We start from the raw sequence: 22031 nt of genomic DNA on the forward strand, positions 1-22031 counted from the left end.
GGATAGTCACCACCACGGATGCCAGTGCGTGCGGGCTGGGCGCCGTGCTCACCCTGAAGAAAGGGGACACTGAACACATTGTGGCATTCACCTCTAAAGCCCTGTCCACGCTGAGAAGAATTACTCCACAGTGGAGAAATAGATGGTAGCCTGTGCATGGGCTGTTGAACATTTCATGACTCATCTATGCGGCACAAAGTTCAAACTGGTCACCGACCATAAGCCCCTCATTCATATGCTCAGTCCAGGCGGGACAAAATCATCCACACCCCGGTTGGCACGCATCACGGCCAAACTGCAGGAATACACATTTGTAGTTACCCACATAGCCGGATGGAAGAAAGGCTAGACGGACAAGGTTACCTGGGGACAAAGAGAAGGACACCATCTTTCTGCAAGACAAATGCATTGTAGTGTCAATCCAAGACCTCAGGGGTCCCGAATTCGTAGAATTAAGTGAAGGACATTGGAATGAGGAAGACAGTAAAGACCCCACTATGGTGAGACTTAGAGAGTGGGTTAGGAACGGATGGCCCGAAGAAAGGGTCATACCAGAAGGCATGAGGCCGTATTCAAAAGTGGCGGAAGAAATTTCAGAGGTGGAACGAATGATCATTAAAGGAGACCAAGTGATACCACCAGTGGGAATGAGAAAAGTCATTCTGTGCAGGACCCACTCAGGGCATATAGGAAACACCATGACGCAGCGAAGCATGAGAGAGGCATACTGGTGGCCTGCCATGGAAAGGGAAATATGCTCCATGATTGAGAGATGCCATGAGTGTCTCAATAGTAACAAACGCTCGAAGACCAAACAAGCCTTGATGATTCCCACTGAGATCCCAGAAGCAGCGTGGTAAAAGGTGGGATTGGATTTCATAGGACCATTGGAGGCAATGGCTCCCGAGCATCGGTATGGTAAAGTACTGGTGGACTACCTGTCGAAATGGGTAGAAGCAAAATTCATCCCCAACATTACCACGGCCACTGTCATAGAGGTCCTCACATCTATTTTTCAGAGGGAAGGTCGCCCCAAAGATTTAGTCATGGACAATGGAGTACAGCTTGTTTCAAGGGAAATTGAGTCATTCCTGCACAAACATAACATAAAACAGAGGAAGGCCGCACTGTACCATGCCCAAGCGAATGGACTAGTGGAAAGGGCGAACAGGCTCATCAAAGGAGCCATCCAGTTAGCAACCGCTTCAGGTATGCATCCCCTCAAAACAGTCAAGGAGGCTGTTGCGGGTCACAGATTAACTCCCAATGGCATCACCCAAATTTTGCAGTTTCGAAGGCTGAGGGGGAGAAGAGCAGCATCCACACTGGTACCACCATGGTTAACGAGAGTAAGAGAAGATGATGAAGTAGATATGGCTTAAGTAGTGTGTAGGCTGGAAAACGGCAAAGCATGCATGAAGAGATGGAGCGACCAGAGAAGAACGACCCAAGATCGGGAAGTCAAGCAAGCCGATTGGATCAAAATACAACTACCGAGCAAAGACCAATTGACAGGTTCAAAGTTCAGTCAACCAATAAAAGTCCTTCACAGAGGGACTAATCACGTTTGCACAGAGGATGGCCGCACCTGGAAGATGGAGCGGGTAGCAATGTTTGGGAAGCATCGTGAAGCGGAAAGAACCCAAGAGGAACTCTCCCCTTGTAAAAGCCCCAACAGAGATGCTACTAGAGAGCGAGAATTAGAAGTCACCACGAGAAAAATGACAGAGGGAGAGACAGAAAGAGAGGCATCAGAAACGGTAGGAAGGAAGATCGCCCGAGAAGGGAGCACAGAAGACCAGAGAAGTATAATGACTTTGTAATCCAATACATTTTGTGTTGGGATCTCGTGCGACATGCTGCAGGCAGTCTCACAAGCTGGAGGCGATTTTTACAGCGCAAATGATACAGAGCAAATCACACTCCTGGCGCTCCTCTTATGGGAGCAATTGAGAGACTTAAGAGGACTTCATTGTTTGCACTACCATGCACGATATGCAGTTCCTGGACTTATAAAGCAACTGTTACATTGTGTTACTACAGAAAATGTTACTGCAGCATTAAAGTTGCTAAGTCCAGCTGGTTTATTCCCTCCTTATTTACTACACATGGGAAGTTCAGATTCAGAATCCATGCCTTCCAATTGGCCTGTACAGTGGAAGATGCTTTTCCCCTCGGGTATCTGCTATGACTGTTTCAGGAAGGTTAAGAAATGAAGATGTCTTTTGAATGGCTTCCGGGTAACAGTGCTGCATATAGTATTACATGTAGTGCTAAAGAAGTGGATATTTCTTCTCCAGGTTTTCCAGTAGGCCAGCACAATGTATTGTAGGCTGTGTGGTGATGAAAACTACTTCGTCTCAGTCCTGGCATCGCGGGAGACCATTACAGTACATTTTGCCAGGTGCAGAATTTCTATCTTGAGCATGCCAAATACCATCTTTTATTGATGATGACTTCTTGGGAGAAATTGCCTTGCCTACCTATTCAACAATTCACCCTGCCTTACTAGGTAGTCTTATTGCCCATTGTTACAGGCCCAAGAAGGCACCGCGCACAGCGAAGCAGGTGGTGAATGAAAGGCAAAACATTGACCTCTGGTGTCCTCCAAGTGGTACCCAAAACCCCTCTGACCAAACTCATGTTCGTTTGGCACTGTGAGGTGAGCCTAGAGAGTGAGGGAGTTGGGTGCATGATAGCAGGCTTATTCAGATGATGCAGGTGGGTGCGGCCCGCCATTGTAATAAGGAATCGCAGACACTTTCCTTTGGCCTTCCAAACTGACACAGACCCTTTCATGCAAGGAGACATCATCAATAAACAATTAAAACTGGTTACGTTTCTGCTGGCATAATGTGACAGCAGAACTCTTAAAGTTTTTCTTTTTTTTTAAATCAATACAAAAGCTTTGGCAGAATGCAGCCCAACATAAAAATGTCGAGGTACAGTGCGTAAAGTTGGGGATAGGTACATCTTGTTCATTGAATATCGGATAGGGCATCTGCAATTCTAATATGGAAGAAGAAAGTGAAGGCAATACTGAGGAGTATGAACCAGTTAAGGAAACCCCCATATTGAAAACTTTAGGAGATATTTGTCAGTGTGTGTGTGTCTCTAACATGTGAGTTGGAATAGATGGGGAGGGAGATTTACTGAAAAGGCTCTAGAAAGGACATGCATAGACAAAGCTCACATCGATTCATAGATTGTGTAATCCAAATATGCCTAAAAAATTAACACAATACTGTGCGCTTGTTTTTCTGAAATAGCGGCGCTTACTACTTTTTCACAGATATTTTCTGAATCATTTGTATACTTACTATCACTGGGTGGCAAAAACAGTCCATTTATACAACGAGGTTTACTGTGATGAAAATAGCAATTGATTTTCACACAACCAACAGGCTGATTCTCCCAGAAACATGGCAGTATTCCACGTGGCTTCTGTGGAATTGAAAAAGAAAAGTGGCTATACATATTCTGAACAAAATGCAATCTGAAAACAGGCACAAATAGTCTATTATAGATAGCTAGTCTTCACAAGCCAGAGGTCGTTTTAAGTATACGTTTTAAACGTCCAGCATTACTTAAACAATAAAACAATTTTGACAGAAGCTAATTTAAGCAGAGGTGATATTGCGCTGCCCTTTCAAACATACTATAATAGGAAATAGTAGGTAGTGAATAATTTTATATTAAGAGCTGCATGGCGCAAAAAGCACACCTATCCTAGGGGATTTACACGTTTTGCCTTTTTGTAAGATATTAAGAAAAACCATAGTGCATTAGGACGCCAGTCGTGTCTATACAGACACCATCTCAAACACTCACTTATCTATCTTTCATTTTCATATTCATTTAAAATATAAATTCATTTAAAATATAAGATTATGTTCTGAAAAAGAATGCTAGTTTGAAGAAAGACAAGTATTTATGCATTTGCCAGCAACGACTTGGGTATAACTGGACCAACCACACAGGTACGTGTCTTCCACGTTTCCCATTTAATACTATAGTTTTTTTATTCCATTCATCATCATATATACATATGTACTAGATACAATCAAAAGCAGTTTATTTCGGAAATAATACCATTTCCATAAAAACATCAATACATTTACAAATCGCATGTGCAAATTGTGCAAACATACATATGTCATATAAAGCAGCAGAATCAAGAAAAACAATTAAAAAAAACAATGACATGCTATAGACACAGATGAAACAAGCTTCAATTAATTATGGATTTCCTTTTACCTAAAGTACCAAATGTTAGGAGGGCCCAGCCCCTAGGTGTCAAGCTGAGAACCTGGTGTCTGCAGAAGCTGCTGAACCCCCGACAATCCACCCAAAATGTGGCACTCTGAGCTGACATAAATATAACCGCTCAGTTTACCTCACTTTCAGGGGAAAGGGGGAAGGGACAAAGAAACAAACACCAGGCTGGAAGCTATCAACTCGCTGGTTCTTCACCTGTAGTTAAAAATACAAACATGCAAAATTCCTCATTACTCATTTATCACTATACTAACCTTAAACTCTAAATCCATAATCAAAATAGTTTAAAAACCATACCTGGTTCTTCTCTACAGAATGCCCAGAGAAGTGAAAAGCAGACAAGACTTCCTTACTTGAGGACCAGAATGTTATAGAAAACTCAGCCTTTTCCTTAGGTCCATGAGTGTAAATTAACTTTGTAGTTGTAGTTAGTCTGCTCAAATCAAGATTCTTGAACTAGGTCTTCAAGTAAGATTAATGAAGTTCTTTTTAGTTCTGGTATTGGCTTTTAATATTTTCTTTGTCGAAAGTCTTTTTCTCAAGACGAATTAAACTTGCGCTGAAATCTTCACGTGGAAAGCCAGAAACCGCGGGAAGAAAAAAAAATTCAAGCGCTTCTTCTCCAAATCGCGGGAAAAATGCACACGCGTAAAAACGCTCTTGCGCTATAGTCCAAGACGCGATAAAAATTACACGCGCTATCCTCCAAGTCGCGGGAAACACGCACACGCGCTGACGCCTCAATTCGCGGGTAAACGCACTCGCGCTAATGTCCAAGACGCATAGAAATTACACGCGCTTTCCTCCAAGTCGCGGGAAACTCGCACACGCGCTGACGCCTCAAATCGCGGGTAAATCGCACTCGCGCTGATGTCCAAGATGCGATAAAAATGACACGCGCTTTTATCCTAGTCGCGGAAAACACGCACTCGCGCTGGCAACTCAATTCGCAGGTAAACGCGCTCGTGCTAATGTCCAACTTACGAATTGATAAAGTACACGCGCAACATTCACACGCGCTTATATTATCTTGCGGAAAAACCCATTGCGTAAACGAACAGTATCCGCGAGTCCAAAGTACACGCTCGCGCTTTACTCTCACACGCAGAGACACACGCGCGGGTAAAAAATAACGGACAAAAAACTCTCGCGCTAGTTTGATTTAACTTGTAGCGATAAAAACAAACGTATGCGCTTCAATCTTTTTGATACAGATTTGATTTCAGTCTCATAGATAAATATAACCTTTTTACACGTTCAACAAATCTGGAAAGTGACTTATCTTGAAAAAGACTGGAAAACTTCTTTCCTCAGAAGTTTCTGACTCCTGTCCTGTGTCTCCACCAAACTCCAAACATGACTCCTGTTTCTTTTTCAGATCTTCCGCTCTACCGCTAGAAACCTGTCACCCTTGACAAAGTTAAGCAGGAGCAACTAGGCACACGACCTCTCAGCTGGGCTAGGACGATGAAAGGCAGTTTAGAATGTTCATTGTCCTCCCTATAAACAATCTCCAGCCAATCAGAATTTTGACTGAGAACCTCCATCTTGGCTTGGGGCATTCTCCATAGACTGCAATGAAGGTTAAGGGCAAAATTTGGCTGTATAAAAATATAACCCATATTAACTTCCTAAAACCTTTCTAAACTAAATATGTGTCTCCCCTGACCCAATGTAAGTGAGTTTATGATACTGTATGTAAAGAATATGTCACTCCAACCTGACAGTACTTGACAGTACCCCCCCTCCTAACGCCCAGTCCCTGGGCCACTCTTCAATGGAAATTTTTTATGGAATCTTTCTACCAAACGAGGAGCATGTACATCACTAGCTTTTTCCCAAGTGCGCTCTTCTGGACCAAAGCCCTCCCAATCAACCAGATACTGTAGCCTTCCTCTTACTCTTCTAGAGTCCAGAATTCTTTTAACCAGAAATTCTTCAGAAGCATCCTCCTCAATCACAACTGCCGAAGGAGTAGGAGTTAATCTAGTTCCTTTAACCACAGGTTTTAACAAGCTAACATGGAAAGTTGGATGAGTTTTCATATGCCTGGGTAATTTAAGACGAACAGCCACTGGATTAATCACCTTTTCAACAACAAACGGTCCTACGAAACGAGGACAAAACTTATTTCTTCTTTTAATTCTCAAAAACTTGGTTGATAACCACACCAAATCTCCCTCACTATATCGAGGACTAATCTTCCTTTTACGATCAGCAAACTCTTTGTATTTTTGTTTACTCTCCACCAACACCCCTTTTGCCTTGTCCAAATTTCTTTTCATACTTTCTAGTCTTCTTTCGACTTCTGGGTTTCTAGAATCATTATTAATCTCAATACCAAGAAAACGCGGATGAAAACCTCGTCCCAAATAAAACGGAGACATAGAGGTGGCATCCTTACTACAATTGTTATATGCGAATTCTGCAACCCACAACAAATCTACCCACTCCTCACCTGTCTGCAGATAACACCTCAAATATTTATTCAACTCCTGATTTATCCTTTCTACCTGCCCATTGGTTTCTGGATGGTAACCTGATGATAAGCATACTTCCACTCCCAATCTCTTACAAAAAGCTCTCCAAAACTTAGAAATAAATTGGGAACCTCTATCTGAGATGACCTGACTGGGAATTCCATGTAATCTTACCACTTCTTGCAAGAAACTATGAGCTAAACCATCAGCGGTAACCTTTCCCTTCATTGGAATGAAATGTGCTTCTTTGGTGAGTAAATCAACTACAACCAATACCGACGTACAACCCTTATCTTGTGGAAGATCTGTGACGAAATCTAAAGACACTGAGTACCAAGGCCGCGGTGGAACTGGTAACGGCTCCAATAACCCAGAAGGCTTTCCGATGAGATTCTTAGATCTGGCACAAACTTCACAGGTCTTAACAAAATTGAGGGTATCTTGTCGAATTCGTTCCCACCAAAAATGTCTTCTGATCAACTCGAGAGTCTTCCGATACCCTGGATGTCCTGCCAAGACTGATTCGTGACATTCCTTCAACATTTTTTCTCGAAGTTCAATTGATGGTAAGTAAAGTCTGTCATCTAAATAAGGTAAACCATCTTTAATTTTGCGAGCTGGATCCAAACGAACCCAATCTTCAAGTTGTGTCTCCGAAATGGATTCCCTTACTTTCTTGAAGATTTCGTTCTCCTTTTCAACCCCAGCTAGAACAAAACGTTCTGGAGCGATCAATGGAAGAGGCTCACAAACCGACTTAACCTCACTTTCAGGAAACTGCCGAGACAGAGCATCTGCCTTTTTATTTTGATTACCTGGCTTAAAAGTAACTATAAAGTCATAATCCGCAAAAAATAATGACCACCTAAGTTGTCGAGGTGTCAAAGTTTTTGCTGTCTTCAAAAAGAGTAAATTTCGGTGGTCAGTTAATACTGTCACAGTGTGACGCGCTCCTTTTAAAAAATGTCGCCATTCCTCAAATGCTGCTTTGATAGCAAGAAGCTCTCGGTCTGAAATGGTGTAATTTTCCTCTGCAGGTGAAAATCTCTTAGAAAAGTAAGCCACTGGATGCAATTGTCCTGTAACATTATGCCTCTGAGACAACACAGCTCCCATTGCCACATTGGAAGCATCAGCCTCTACAAAAAATGGTTTGGAAGTATCAGGATGAATCAAAATAGGAGAGGTAATGAATTTCTCCTTCAAAATATGAAAAGCCTCATCAGCCTTAGCTTCCCAAACAAATGGAACTCCTTTTTTTAAAAGTCGAGTAATTGGAGCTACTAAACTGGAAAAGCCTTCAATGAATATTCGGTAAAAATTGGCAAATCCCAAAAAGCTCTGGATCTCCTTCACCTTAGTTGGAGTAGGCCAATCTCGAAAAGCTTCTACCTTTTTAGGATTAATTTCCAGACCACAAGGAGTAATCACAAATCCTAAAAATTCTACCGAATCCGTGTGGAACTGACTCTTTTCCAATTTAGCGAAAAGATTATTCTCTCTCAATTTCCTCAAGACCTGTCGAACATGAATTTTGTGTTTCTCCAAATTCTGTGAAAAAATCAAAATGTCGTCAATATAGACGATAACAAAAACATCAAGAAATTCCCAAAGAACCTCATCGATAAAAAATTGAAAAGCCGCTGGGGCATTGCAAAGACCGAAAGGCATCACTTGGTACTCATACAGGCCAAATCTGGTTTTAAATGCCGTCTTCCACTCATCCCCCTCCTGGACCCTTACAAGATGATACGCTCCACGTAAATCCAACTTAGAGAATATGGTTGCACCTTGAATTTGATTTAACATTTCTGAAATGAGAGGGAGAGGATACCGATTCTTTACTGTCATTCTATTTACTGCCCTGTAATCTATACAAGTTCTAAGAGAACCATCAGCTTTAGGCACAAAGAACAATGGCGAGGCTGCCGGCGATTGAGAGTGCCGAATAAATCCCTTAGCCAAATTTTCCTTTAAATATTCTTTCAAATAATCATTCTCTTTTTCAGTTAAAGCATAAACCCTACTGCTTGGCAAAATAGCTCCAGGCTCCAACTCTATCTTGCAGTCAAAAGGCCTATGAGGAGGCAACTCACCAGCTTCCTTTTCATCAAAAACATCCCAAAAATCCTGATAACAAGTTGGTAGTTCTCCCACAACTGCTCCAATGTCAAAACCTATCGCCCCTCTTTCTGCAAGCGAGAATGAAACGGAATTCACAACTTTTTCTTTCTCTTCAAAAGATTTTCCTGAAAGACAATGTTCCTTACAAAAGGTTGATTCTAAAGATACAATTCTTGCACTCCAATCTATTCTGGGATTATGAAGTGTAAGCCAGGGCATACCCAAAATAATTTTCAAGATTGGAGCATCAATTAACTCAAAAGAGATATTTTCTTTATGACCTCCAGTCATCTCCATCTCAAGTAACTCTGTATTATGAGTGATTGGCCCTGAAGAAAGAGATGTCCCATCAACTGCTCTGACCTGCTCCATTTCTTTCTTAGCAACAATAGGAATACCTAGAGTTTTAGCCAATCCTCTATCCATAAAATTACCCGTAGCTCCTGAGTCAATAATAATTGGCCCTGAACCTAAAAATACCCTTTCAAACATCAAGGATACATTCACCGTTATGTGAGGAACCGCTGTCTGTATTGTGTTTGCCACTTGTTGTACTCTGCCTGAAGATTTGGAGATCTTCTTGGGAGTAAAAGGACAGGTTTCAAGAAAATGACCACTCCTCCCACAGTATAAGCACAAATTATTCTCCCTTCTTCTTGCCTTCTCTTCTTTAGACAATGGACCTCTCACCCGGCTCTGCTGGTCTATTATCTTTGACTTCACTTCTCTGTTCACCACCTCAACTTTAGGCCTCTCCATTCTTCCCAGAAACCTAACCTCTCCCTGAGTACGTCTACGCTCAGAACGTCTTTCTGTTAAACGAAAATCCAACTGTACCACCAAATCAATTAAGGCATCTAAGGTATTTGGTCGCTCCAAAACTCCAGCTAGAGCATCTTTTAACTCATCCTTTAAGCCCCTATAAAATAAGGAAGCCCTCTTCTCCTCTGGCCATTTACTTTCTAAAATTAAAGTTCTAAATTGAGTGATATAAGAAGTCAACTCCTTTCCTCCCTGGCGCAGTTCCAGTAATTCTCCATCAACCTCTAAAGATAACTGTCTCTTATCAAACATTTTCTTAAATTCTGTCTGGAAAAGTGAATAATTATTCAAAGCCAAATTCTTTTGACTAACCAAAAGACTTCCCCATGCAGAAGCTTCTCCAGATAAATATGATAAGATGAATGTTACTTTTGAAGCATCTGTGGAAAATAACTCTGGACGACTTAGAAAATGCAATTCACACTGAGTCTGAAAGATTTGAAACTTTCTAGAATCTCCTAAGAAACGTTCTGGGGCTGCCAAAGGAACAGGCATAACTAAAGTTCCTAAACCTCTCTCTGCCCCCCTGGGAAGCCTAGGTTCTTGTTCTTCTCCTACTCTTACCAACTCAGGTGGGTTTCCTGCACCTTCCGAAACTTCACTCTCTCTTTCTTGTATCTGTGTTACCTTTAAATTTAACTCATCCATTCTTTGACAAAGACTTGAATACTCTTGATGAGCCACCCGTAACTCTTCTCTCATTTCCCTAACCATTACTCCCAATGCCTCCATGGTTGTCTAGTCGGGGTTCAAACAGCTCGGGCAGACACTTTTTATTATTGGCCTTTCATACTGTCAAGCTGAGAACCTGGTGTCTGCAGAAGCTGCTGAACCCCCGACAATCCACCCAAAATGTGGCACTCTGAGCTGACATAAATATAACCGCTCAGTTTACCTCACTTTCAGGGGAAAGGGGGAAGGGACAAAGAAACAAACACCAGGCTGGAAGCTATCAACTCGCTGGTTCTTCACCTGTAGTTAAAAACACAAACATGCAAAATTCCTCATTACTCATTTATCACTATACTAACCTTAAACTCTAAATCCATAATCAAAATAGTTTAAAAACCATACCTGGTTCTTCTCTACAGAATGCCCAGAGAAGTGAAAAGCAGACAAGACTTCCTTACTTGAGGACCAGAATCTTATAGAAAACTCAGCCTTTTCCTTAGGTCCATGAGTGTAAATTAACTTTGTAGTTGTAGTTAGTCTGCTCAAATCAAGATTCTTGAACTAGGTCTTCAAGTAAGATTAATGAAGTTCTTTTTAGTTCTGGTATTGGCTTTTAATATTTTCTTTGTCGAAAGTCTTTTTCTCAAGACGAATTAAACTTGCGCTGAAATCTTCACGTGGAAAGCCAGAAACCGCGGGAAGAAAAAAAAATTCAAGCGCTTCTTCTCCAAATCGCGGGAAAAACGCACACGCGTAAAAACGCTCTTGCGCTATAGTCCAAGACGCGATAAAAATTACACGCGCTATCCTCCAAGTCGCGGGAAACAAGCACACGCGCTGACGCCTCAATTCGCGGGTAAACGCACTCGCGCTAATGTCCAAGACGCATAAAATTTACACGCGCTTTCCTCCAAGTCGCGGGAAACTCGCACACGCGCTGACGCCTCAAATCGCGGGTAAATCGCACTCGCGCTGATGTCCAAGATGCGATAAAAATGACACGCGCTTTTATCCTAGTCGCGGAAAACACGCACTCGCGCTGGCAACTCAATTCGCAGGTAAACGCGCTCGCGCTAATGTCCAACTTACGAATTGGCAACATTCACACGCGCTTGTATTATCTCGCGGAAAAACCCATTGCGTAAACGAACAGTATCCACGAGTCCAAAGTACACGCTCGCGCTTTACTCTCACACGCAGAGACACACGCGCGGGTAAAAAATAACGGACAAAAAACTCTCACGCTAGTTTGATTTAACTTGTAGCTATAAAAACAAACGTATGCGCTTCAATCTTTTGATACAGATTTGATTTCAGTCTCATAGATAAATATAACCTTTTTACACGTTCAACAAATCTGGAAAGTCACTTATCTTGAAAAAGACTGGAAAACTTCTTTCCTCAGAAGTTTCTGACTCCTGTCCTGTGTCTCCACCAAACTCCAAACATGACTCCTGTTTCTTTTTCAGATCTTCCGCTCTACCGCTAGAAACTTGTCACCCTTGACAAAGTTAAGCAGGAGCAACTAGGCACACGACCTCTCAGCTGGGCTAGGACGATGAAAGGCAGTTTAGAATGTTCATTGTCCTCCCTATAAGCAATCTCCAGCCAATCAGAATTTTGACTGAGAACCTCCATCTTGGCTTGGGGCATTCTCCATAGACTGCAATGAAGGTTAAGGGCAAAATTTGGCTGTATAAAAATATAACCCATATTAACTTCCTAAAACCTTTCTAAACTAAATATGTGTCTCCCCTGACCCAATGTAAGTGAGTATATGATACTGTATGTAAAGAATATGTCACTCCAACCTGACAGTACTTGACACTAGGCAAGTCAACCCAGTGCAGAATACTCAGTCCTGGCCTATATTGAGGGAACCCAAGTTAACGTAAAATCGGTCTCAGGGTCCTCGCTCTAAGCTCTGAATGTGTCAGACAAAACAATAAAAAGTGATCTTGGTCCTCTAGCGGAGCATTACATAGTAAACATGATTGATTCACAGGGGTTCGTTCCCAAACTGCCTTGATGGCTCTGAGGGGGAAGACAGTTAAAATGTGTTCTAGTGATCAGCAATTCAGAGTCATAGTGAGGATTGTCTAATAAGTGGGGCTGTAGTTGGGCCCACCACAGTGGCAGTAACATCTTTAAATGCCCACACAGCGCTGAGTTTTTGCTCCAGCCTTCAGCACCTTTAACTGTTTTGGTGGTATAATTGTAGGTGAATAAAACAACGAGTCAGCATTAAATGTCCACAACTCAAATTGTACACAAGCAAGCCAGGGCATCCTGTCATTAGGATCTTTCAGAATAGTGATGCCAATTAGATAATGTGTCAGGTTAGCATTGTCATTGCACCTTACACTGAACCAGTAAAATAGGGGCTGTGAGAACAAGGTGTCACTGATAGATTATGGGAAAGTTCAAGGTGTACTCCATAAATTTAAAAAAAATCCTTTTTAATAATCTGCATTGGACCTATGTTCATAAACCCCCACTCCTCCATCCCATACCATATCTTTCCACTGACAAGGCCTTGCTATCATAGATTTTTAAGATCAGATCCATTAGTTTGACTTTGAACTTGGCTAAAGACCTTTGCAGTCCTCCCAGCGGGTGTCTGAACTTCACAGACTGCTTCTTGGCATGGTCATCAGAAGAAAAGTTCGATGAGAAAGCAATACTAAACATAGATCGACATGTGGTATCCTCCTCCCTTTAAAGCAAGCCATGACGGCAGATTGCTGCACATTAACCTTCAGATCCAGGTCGTCCATAAAGGCTGTGTAGTCAGAGATCAATTTCCGAAGTGCTCTGGCGTACACCCAATCAGGACAGTATCATCCGTGTAAGCCAAGAGCGGCAGTACTCTGTTTCCCATCCTTGGGACATCTGGAGTGGAGTTTACCAATTGGTCATATAGAGCATTTATCGGGGGTGGGGGGTTGCCAGACTGCCATGCAGTAGGAGGTCTTCCTTGGAACTCCAACGTGATCCGCAAAGGTCCTTTCCAAGCTGGTAGATCCCTTGAACTAAATATAAGAAACTTGGAGTGATGTGTAGAGAAGTAGTCAAGTACCCCCACCAAAAGCTCCACCCCCATGCTGCCTATATGTTGGGAATAAGAAATTGCGACACGTGCACTACCAGCGAGAATGCCTGTAGTGCAAAGAATCCTTGAAACAAAGTATCCATTAATAAAACCCTATATGCATTCACAAAGATATGATGGCCTTCCGGACAAAGTTCCAGAAGAAGTGTGAAAATGAGTGAAAGAGAAGATTGGTGGCATCATGCGGAGCCTGGTTGCCCGTCCAGTAGTTACATGAATGTGAGAAAGAAACAAACTTCTGTTTGAGGTGGAATGGAAAAACACTGAAGGCATCAAAAGTTCATCATTTAATGGCATTAAATGCAGCAAAGAGCTCGTAAAACGGGGTCTCCAGTCACATGGTCAGATAAAAATACACATTGGGTCATGCTGCACTGAAACCAGACGACAAACTATGCCTATAATCCCTTTTATTCTCAGGTGCAGAGAGCTTCTGCAAGGCAAAGTTCAAAGCCTTAATTGACTGGCACTCTGCAAGAGTGATGATAGATGTTGGGCTAATAGGGAGGGGAGGCATGAACACACAGCGTAGTCCCTTCCTGCATCTGGAGTGGTAGCCTGCATGCTGCTAGTTTATGGCCAGAAGGGTACAAGTGTGCCAACCAATTGTAGAGAGCCACGTATCAAAAAGCCCTATAGTTTGTGTAACCAATAAAGTGTTGAATATTAGTATGACATGGAAGATGACTTGCAATTGGAATGGGCTTAGTTGCCCACCTGACAGTAGAGACCCAATCACTCCCCCCATGAGCATGGAACATATACTTTGATGTTCCCTGTAAACCTATCACTTCCCCAAGTCGTTTTTTGTAGTTTGCCACGTAGTGTGACATCACTGATGATGACTTTTTACTATAAAAGTTATGTTTTTGCAACATGCTTTGAGAGAAATTGAGCGAATGTCCGTTGTAACTCCCTGTTTTAGATAGTTGCAAATAAACCAGTACCTTGTTTTGCCAACTTCCTGAGTCATTTTGATTATTAATGTTTGAGTAAATTCTGCATGCCCATCTATCTCTAAGTATTGCTACCTCGTCTTAAAAAGCCTTTGATCTATGGGTTCACGTGGCAGCAGACGTAGGAAGGTTCAAGATCCATCGACCCAGTATGATTTTAAGGTTCTCGGAACTATCAGATGTGCTCTGCCATTTAGCCGAAAGACTTCAAGGCTTCCTGTGGATAGTGGCTGAAATCAAGACCGTGTAAGACAAACGAAGTAGGTGGGACAGGTCCCTCTTTCACAGAATTCCCCTCCCAGTTTCTACAGACAGCTGAGCGGACTGAAGGCTGAGGTGGCTGGTTGAGGAAGAGACTATCCCGAGGGTCAGGATCTGAAAAGCGAATGGTGAGTAGATTGAGATAGGTGGCAAAAATAATTGTGTATTAAGGGGGGAAAATGATAATGGGGAAAAAGTAACAGAGGGTTGGTGGGGTATTTGAGTTAATGACGGAGAGCATCGAGTGAAGATATATGGACGAGGAGGAGTTGTTTCACAATCCAAGGGGATATATAGGCTACAAACAGATAGATCTGTTAAATGAAACAATTCACACTCTGATCGGAGTAATTTTAGGGGCAAGAGTAGCCACAAGGAGCGTTGGCGGAAAAAATATATGTTGGGGCTGGCCAGTCTGTCCGTTTGTATATTGTATGTGCTGTATGTGCTAAGGAAATGATGAAATGTCAAAGAGTGACAACTAATAGATTGTTGCAAAAGGCTGAGAGTGGATTATTTATTTATTTATTTAACCAATGGTGTTGATTGAATAGGTAGATTGAAGTAAAGTGAGACATAGAGGTTTGGAGCTGCGACAATTGGTGCATGCTCATAATGTATTGTTCGTCCGAAAAGTAATTTTTCTGTGTAAAATACCGGTAAGTATTGACAGTAAATTTGTGACTAGTCATGATGGAGGATGTTACTCTGCTCATGCACCTGTGCAAGCAGTTTCCAAAACACGCACCCAAGTTTAAGCAGAATAGTGCAGAATGGGATGAAGGGTCGGCAGATAAGATGTTCATGCCATGGCCAAAAGGGGGATCACTGTCAAAAGCAGTTTTGCAACACCTGACCACATTTTTGCACACTGCGTACATGGGAAAGATGCTAGAAAAAAGGTTAGCTAGCCTGGAGCTTTGGAAAACGAACCAGGAGGAAAGGGAAGACCCGCCTTCTGAAGACTGGATGCTTAACCTGTGTAAAGAGGGGAGTGTTGAGCCTTCTGCTCCCCCTACCGCGCCTGAAGTAAATAAGCGACAGGATACAGGCAGCTCAAGGCATCGACAGGATACAGCAATCCGATACAAGAACCGCCTGCCTATAGCAGTTATGAGAGTCCAGAAAAAACTCCAGAAAGGGATGTGATCTCTAAAGTCCCACAGGACAAAGAGAAGAGTGAATGACCAAGTATGACCCTAGATAAGAACGAGAAATAAAGAGATGGAAAGGAAAAAAATACAAAACTGGCGAGAAAGCGCTCAGACAGAATGAATGAAAGCGTGGTCAGATATTGCTCAAACTTGATGGGAAGAGCATCGAGGAAGTGCGGCAAGGGGAAGAGCAAGACAGGCAAGATAAAAAAGATAGGGAACGAGAGAAACGATTGAAAGAAGACGAGTCTAAAAGAAAGAGCAGACAAATACGGTAACAAATGTATCAGGAAAAACAGGGAATAAAGGAGGACAGAGCAGAAGAGCAAAGAAAATATGACAACAGGCAGAGAGCAATTGAAGAACGAGACATACTAGAAAGGAAAAGAGAAGAAGAGGAAGAACAGAAAATAAGAGACAAAAGAATGCAAAGAAGCAGCGATGACAAGGTGTGTAGGGCAAATGAGAGAAGGGAAGCGAAAAGGCAGGAAGAGGAAAGGATTATGGAGGAAGCAAAGAAACAAAGAGAATTTGTTGAGGAAATGGAACGAAAGAGAAGGAAGAGAGCAAGCGACATTGATCGCACCAAGAAATAACTAATGGAACCAAATCCAGTAGTTGTATGGGAGCACATAGAGGAGTTCCTCCCATCACAAGAACCTAAGCCAGGACCATCTAAAATAAATCTAGAGGAGGATTTTGAGATTTTAAGCATCAGAGACAGAATCGAGAAGGCTTATCAGGAAATGAGGACAAAAAGTGAATCGATCTGAAAGTGTCCATTTACGCGGAATAGAGGGGGGCCTGTTCAGCCTCGAGCATAGAGCCTTGTCTTTGGACAGGCTGACTTTAAACAGAGACGAGAAAGAGGACAGTCATTACAGTTGGGGAAAAGATATGTCAGATGAAGAAAGGGAAACCTTCCCTTGGAGGAGGGTGCTGGTGCGTGCGGTCCTAAGGGGTGTTTTCAGACGGAAAAGGAAGTGAGGTGGTCAGATTTGGACCTGCCTAAAGAAAGGACGCTAGAGCCTATGGCGCGGCCATAGTGACCTAAAAGGTGACTCGCCACCCTATGTGAGTATGCTCAGGTCATTACCAGGAAGAAGGCAATTGGGAACCATTGTCCCTGCTATGAATAGGTAGATGATGGGAGATGATTGCGATTTTGGGATTTCACAGTTTCTCTTGTTAGAAAAAGGAGGGGCTAGACCACAGTATATCCGTGGCCCCAGATGGATAAGGATAACCTAAAATGTAATCTCCCGAGTTTGACCGGGAATTGGATCTATGAATTCGAGAAAATGACAGGAGGAAACACGTTAGCTATAGGGAACATTAAGGGTCTTCTAGCAGCTATTCTTGGGGAGAGGGATGATGACATTTGGACGAGAGCAGGTTACTCAAGAGTCACAGCACAGAACACAGCAGACAATGGGACGCTGTTTAATAATTGTAGAGCGGTAGTCTGGAAAGCGCTTAGAGTACAATATCCTGATACGTCAGATTTAGGTGCAATTATTGCACGTAAGATGCAGGAAGGCGAGGATCTGCTTACTTACTAGGCCCAGTGACATTAAGAATGTGCAAGTGCAAGGAAAATGGAGACAGGGGGAAAGTGCATTGAGGGGTAGAAGTGGAAAGTGCAGACAGAAGAGAGAACAGAACAAATAATATGTGGTATAAATAAATGAAGACAAAAGGAGGTGCAGCCAGACATGTGGCAAGTGCATGATTAGTCAGATAGGGTATATCTGATAAGTGCAGAGGAAGAGTGGGGGACTGTATGGGTACAGATACAGATCCCAGTGGTGCCAGGGGTGGCCCTGAGGCAGTTCAGGAGGGACACAGGGTGCGCAGGTACGTGGGCCCGAAGGACAGAGGGTGGCCAGGTGCACGATGGCGAGCGAGAGAAACAGATTAGCAGGGGAGAAGAGGGGCAAAGGCAGAAGCGAAGAGGAAGGTCTTGAGGTGCTTCCGGAACCGGAGATGGTTCTCCTCAGGCAGGGGAGAGGCAGGGGAGGCTTCTGCAGAAGAGAATAATCAGGGAAACTTTCAGAATAACCAAGGTGGTTTTCAGAATGTGCAGAATGATAATGAAGGCATGCAGGGAGGGCAAGTTTGGAGATTCCCTCCTGTGTGATGGACATGTGGAATGACAGGGCACATTGCGCGATCATGTGGGAGCCAAGGGTACGTACAGAATGGGCAATTCTCAAGAGGGTGCAACAGCTTATCCGCCAGCATATAGCCCACAAATTAGGGACGAGTTTGCCCAAGATCAGACAGTGTATCAAGCACAAGTGCTGCAAACACAACAGGCTTTGCAAACACAGCAAACACCATTCAATCTTCCGCAAGGGCAGTCACAGCATGCACCCATGCAGCTACAGCAGAGCGCAAATACAGGACAGCTATTGATTCCTAGAGTAGGGGGTGTCACTGTCGTGGAAGGGAATCCTTTTACAAGTAACGGGAATAAGTATGTACCCACAATAGGACAGCTCACAGGGTGACTTGATGTGTTCAGTACTATCATTGACGCCCAATCCTCACGAGAAACCGAGGGTTGACGATACCATAGGAGGCAAATCATTTTCTTTTTTAGTAGACACAGGGGCAACTCGCTCATGTATACGAGAGGGAACATTTTCGTTATCGGGAAATGCCATGAATGCTCAGTCATTCTCTGGAGCTACAAGTAGAGCTCCTTTTACTGAAAAATTGACAGTCTCTATACAAGAAGGTGATATGTTTGTCCCGTTGTTCTATTCAAGGCAGAGACCAGTTAATATACTTGGCCGAGATTTAATGACAAAGTTAAATATGATGATTTCTTTCACTAATGAAGGCATAGTGTGTTCAACACTAGGAATACATTATTTAAACGTGGGCAAATTTATCATGGCATTTACTGGGCAAATAGCATTGTGAGGTACGCTGTTAGAACCCTAAGTCTTTCACTATGGGGTACACATTTTGTTCACATGGCTACCCGGTATAGTGGGCAATATTGTCAGAATACATGAAGAATTTCTGTTCAGACTATAAATACCTATGGACGAACAGGAGGGACGGGTATTTCCCTCGGAACTACAAGCAGCCATAGTGCGGGGAAAATTGGCTATGCTCGAAGGGTGGGATAGATGTAGGCCATGGAGAACAGTGATTTCCAATGAGGAAGGATGTAGATTGACTGACGTTATTAACAAGGATATGTTTAGAGAAGACCTGTCAGATAATGAAGTAGTGTTCGAGATGAGCATTACATATTGGATCAGGACAGAAAAACGAGAGGTTCCACAGAAAATGTTGAAATTGTGGTAGCGCCTCGCATTTTTTGATGAAGATAGTGAGAAAGTGCCAATCTCTTTATGGAGTACGGGCCCTATGACATAGGCCTGCTAAAGGAGGTCGGAAAAGTTCAAATTAAACTGAAGCCAGGAGCAATTTTACCTTGAGCAAGGCAGTATTCCATGTCTCGAGAGGCAGACACAAGTATTTTCAAGACTTTATCAGCCATTATGGATCAAGGTATCTCAGTGACGTTAGAGTCACCATGAAATGCTGCAGTGTATCTGATCAAAACATCAAAAGGGGGTTTGTAGCATTTAATTCAAGATATGAGGCTGATTTACAAGATTGTAGAAATGGAGTTTCCTCTAGTTCCAAATCCGGCAACAATACTGTGTAGTATCCCAGTTAAGGCACGATATTTCATGGTGATTGACTTGATAAATGTGTTTTTCTCAATCCCGTTGTATAAAGATTCCCAAGATCTTACGTCATTCACGTTTCGTCAGACTAAGCTAAAGTAAAGTACACATTTGCCCCGGGGATATTGTGAGTCTCCATCGATTTTCTATAGGGTCCTGCAGATGGATCCAAGCAATATTGATTTGCCAAGTGTTGTGCTATATTTTGGTCTGTTGCACATCAGAGGAAGAGTGCAGACGAGATTCAATTCAGCTAATGATTATTTTTGCAGAGAAAGGATATAAGGCGAACACAGAGAAATTGCAGTATTGCCAAGAAGAGGTGTTGTACATAGGTCAGTTAATCTCTCATGAAGCTCTTCATTGCCTCGTGAGACTGAACTCTTGCGTCTCCATTGCGCCACTAAACTTTAGGTGGTAGCCGCGGATTATCATGGACCGACTACATCGAGACATATGCAGCAGCTGATATGGGTCTCACCATATCTGATTACTCCCCGCTTATTGTCACATGGAATTGTGAGATACCACGCACCCCTGTTCCGATGTGGCGCATGCCCACAGATGCATTATCAGACCTAGCTTTCCGGGAACAACTCTGTGATACATTAAATCTCTTCCTGAAAGAAAACATTGGCAGTGTTGATAGCTGGAGGATGGTCTGGGAAACCTTAAAGGTGGTCATTAGAGGGGATGTTCTTGCAGGAGCTGGTGGAGTTTGTAAACAATTGAAACCAGAGTTATAAGTCTTAGAAGCTAAGGTCAGGGAATTAGAGACACTACAGCCGACTATGCAGTCTGCAGCGCAGACCCTTCATAAAACCATGCTGGACTGCCACGAAACTTGGGAAAGGTTGTCAAAGTCTGATCACGCTACCAGTATGGCACGTATACATGTAGAGGGGGACAAATCAGGGAGATTCTTAGTTTGGCTGTGTCGTAACAAACATCCCAGAACCCTTATCACGGTTTTGCGAGATGTATGTGGGGAGCCCTGGGGTGCATAAACTGAGATCAATTACATATTTGCCACTTATTATGCCACACTATACAGCCACAATAACCATGCACCAGCTGATGACATAGCGGAGGCCTTTACACTAATCAAACTCCCATGCCTCACTAGCAGTCAGAGAGATCTTTTGGATCAACCCTTCACCTTGCAAGACCTAGAGGAAGTGATCACTGCCTCAGGGAAGACCCCGGGTGGCAACGGTTTTCCGGCAGAGTCTTATAAAAAATACCGGACCACAGCGGCCCCAACACTTCTGAAGGTCTTCAAGGAGACCTTTGACCTGGGTGAACTCCCAGACACAATGCAAGAAACATGAATAGTACCCATCCTTAAGCCTGGGAAACCAGCTGATGTATGTGATTCATATAGACCCCTAGTCATGCTAAATTGCGACATTCAGCTGTTAACTACAATGCTTGCCACCCGACTTAGGCATTGTATAGAAACACTGATACACTCAGACCAAACAGGGTATGTGCCTGGTTGCAGCGCCTCCTTGAACCTACACAGATTACAACATATAATTGAGCAGACAAATGGGCACCCAGAGCAATATGTGGTAGCATCATCGGATGCTATTAAAGCCTTTGATTCTGTGCATTGGTAGTGAATCGAGGCTACACTGGAGGGGTTCGGGTTTGGAGCATATTTTAGGAGATGGGTCAAAGTAATGTACACTTCCCCCACCGCTAGCCAGGACCAGGCGACACATATCCAACTATGGAGCATAGAGAGGGGAACCCGACAGGGGTGTCCTCTCTCCCCAATGCATTATATACTTGCACTAGTGCCCGTAGCAACATTCCTCAGACAGGAATACTAGAAGCTGGTATACGCAAAGGCAACGCTACTCATTTACTTTCATTGTATGCAGATGACGTACTGCTCTATCTATATCAACTGCACCCTAACCTGCCCTTAGTGCTGTAGGTACTGGACAACTTTTCAAGGTTGTCTCGGACTACCTTTAATAGTCCAAATCATGCCGATTTCCCCTAGCCAGACTAAACGACACCAGGTTGACCGCTGCACTAGACTGGGGCCTGAGATTGGAGCACGACTCCTTCCAGTACATAGGTGTACGAGTGGAACACATCTCAGGAAGAACACATGTTCTAAACACATTGAAAGCAGTTGAGGTCATTAAAAAGTCAATAGTGTTTTGGTCCCGCCTTCCTCTTTCACTTATGGGCGAGTGGCCATCATAAAGATGATTATACTACCTCGCTTGCTAAATGAATTTGGAAATGTTACCTACTACATTGCCCCTCCCTTCGTTCGAGATTTAGAGTCCAGACTCAGAACATTTTTATAGATCCCGAGAAGGCACAGGCTGTCAACCACTGTTCTGTCACTTCTCTCTGAACAAGGCAGAGTCTAGCTACCAAGACTAGAATACTACTACTTGGCGGTACACCTAAGCTTCGTCATTAAAAGACTAGCA

General features: G+C 43.1%; 1 protein-coding gene across 10 annotated transcripts in view; it reads right to left on the reverse strand.

Moving 5' to 3' along the window:
* Nucleotides 1-22031, reverse strand: part of C12H12orf50 (chromosome 12 C12orf50 homolog) — an 826751-nt gene that overhangs the window by 643499 nt on the left and 161221 nt on the right. For all 10 annotated transcript variants that reach the window (XM_069627751.1, XM_069627750.1, XM_069627746.1 and 7 more), the window contains one exon: nt 3321-3444. In XM_069627751.1, the coding sequence (XP_069483852.1) occupies nt 3321-3444 (124 nt within the window). The remainder of the gene's footprint in view (nt 1-3320; nt 3445-22031) is intronic.

Source organism: Ambystoma mexicanum, chromosome 12 (genome assembly GCF_040938575.1).
Source record: "Ambystoma mexicanum isolate Mex_15411 chromosome 12, UKY_AmexF1_1, whole genome shotgun sequence".
Lineage (NCBI taxonomy): Eukaryota > Metazoa > Chordata > Amphibia > Caudata > Ambystomatidae > Ambystoma > Ambystoma mexicanum.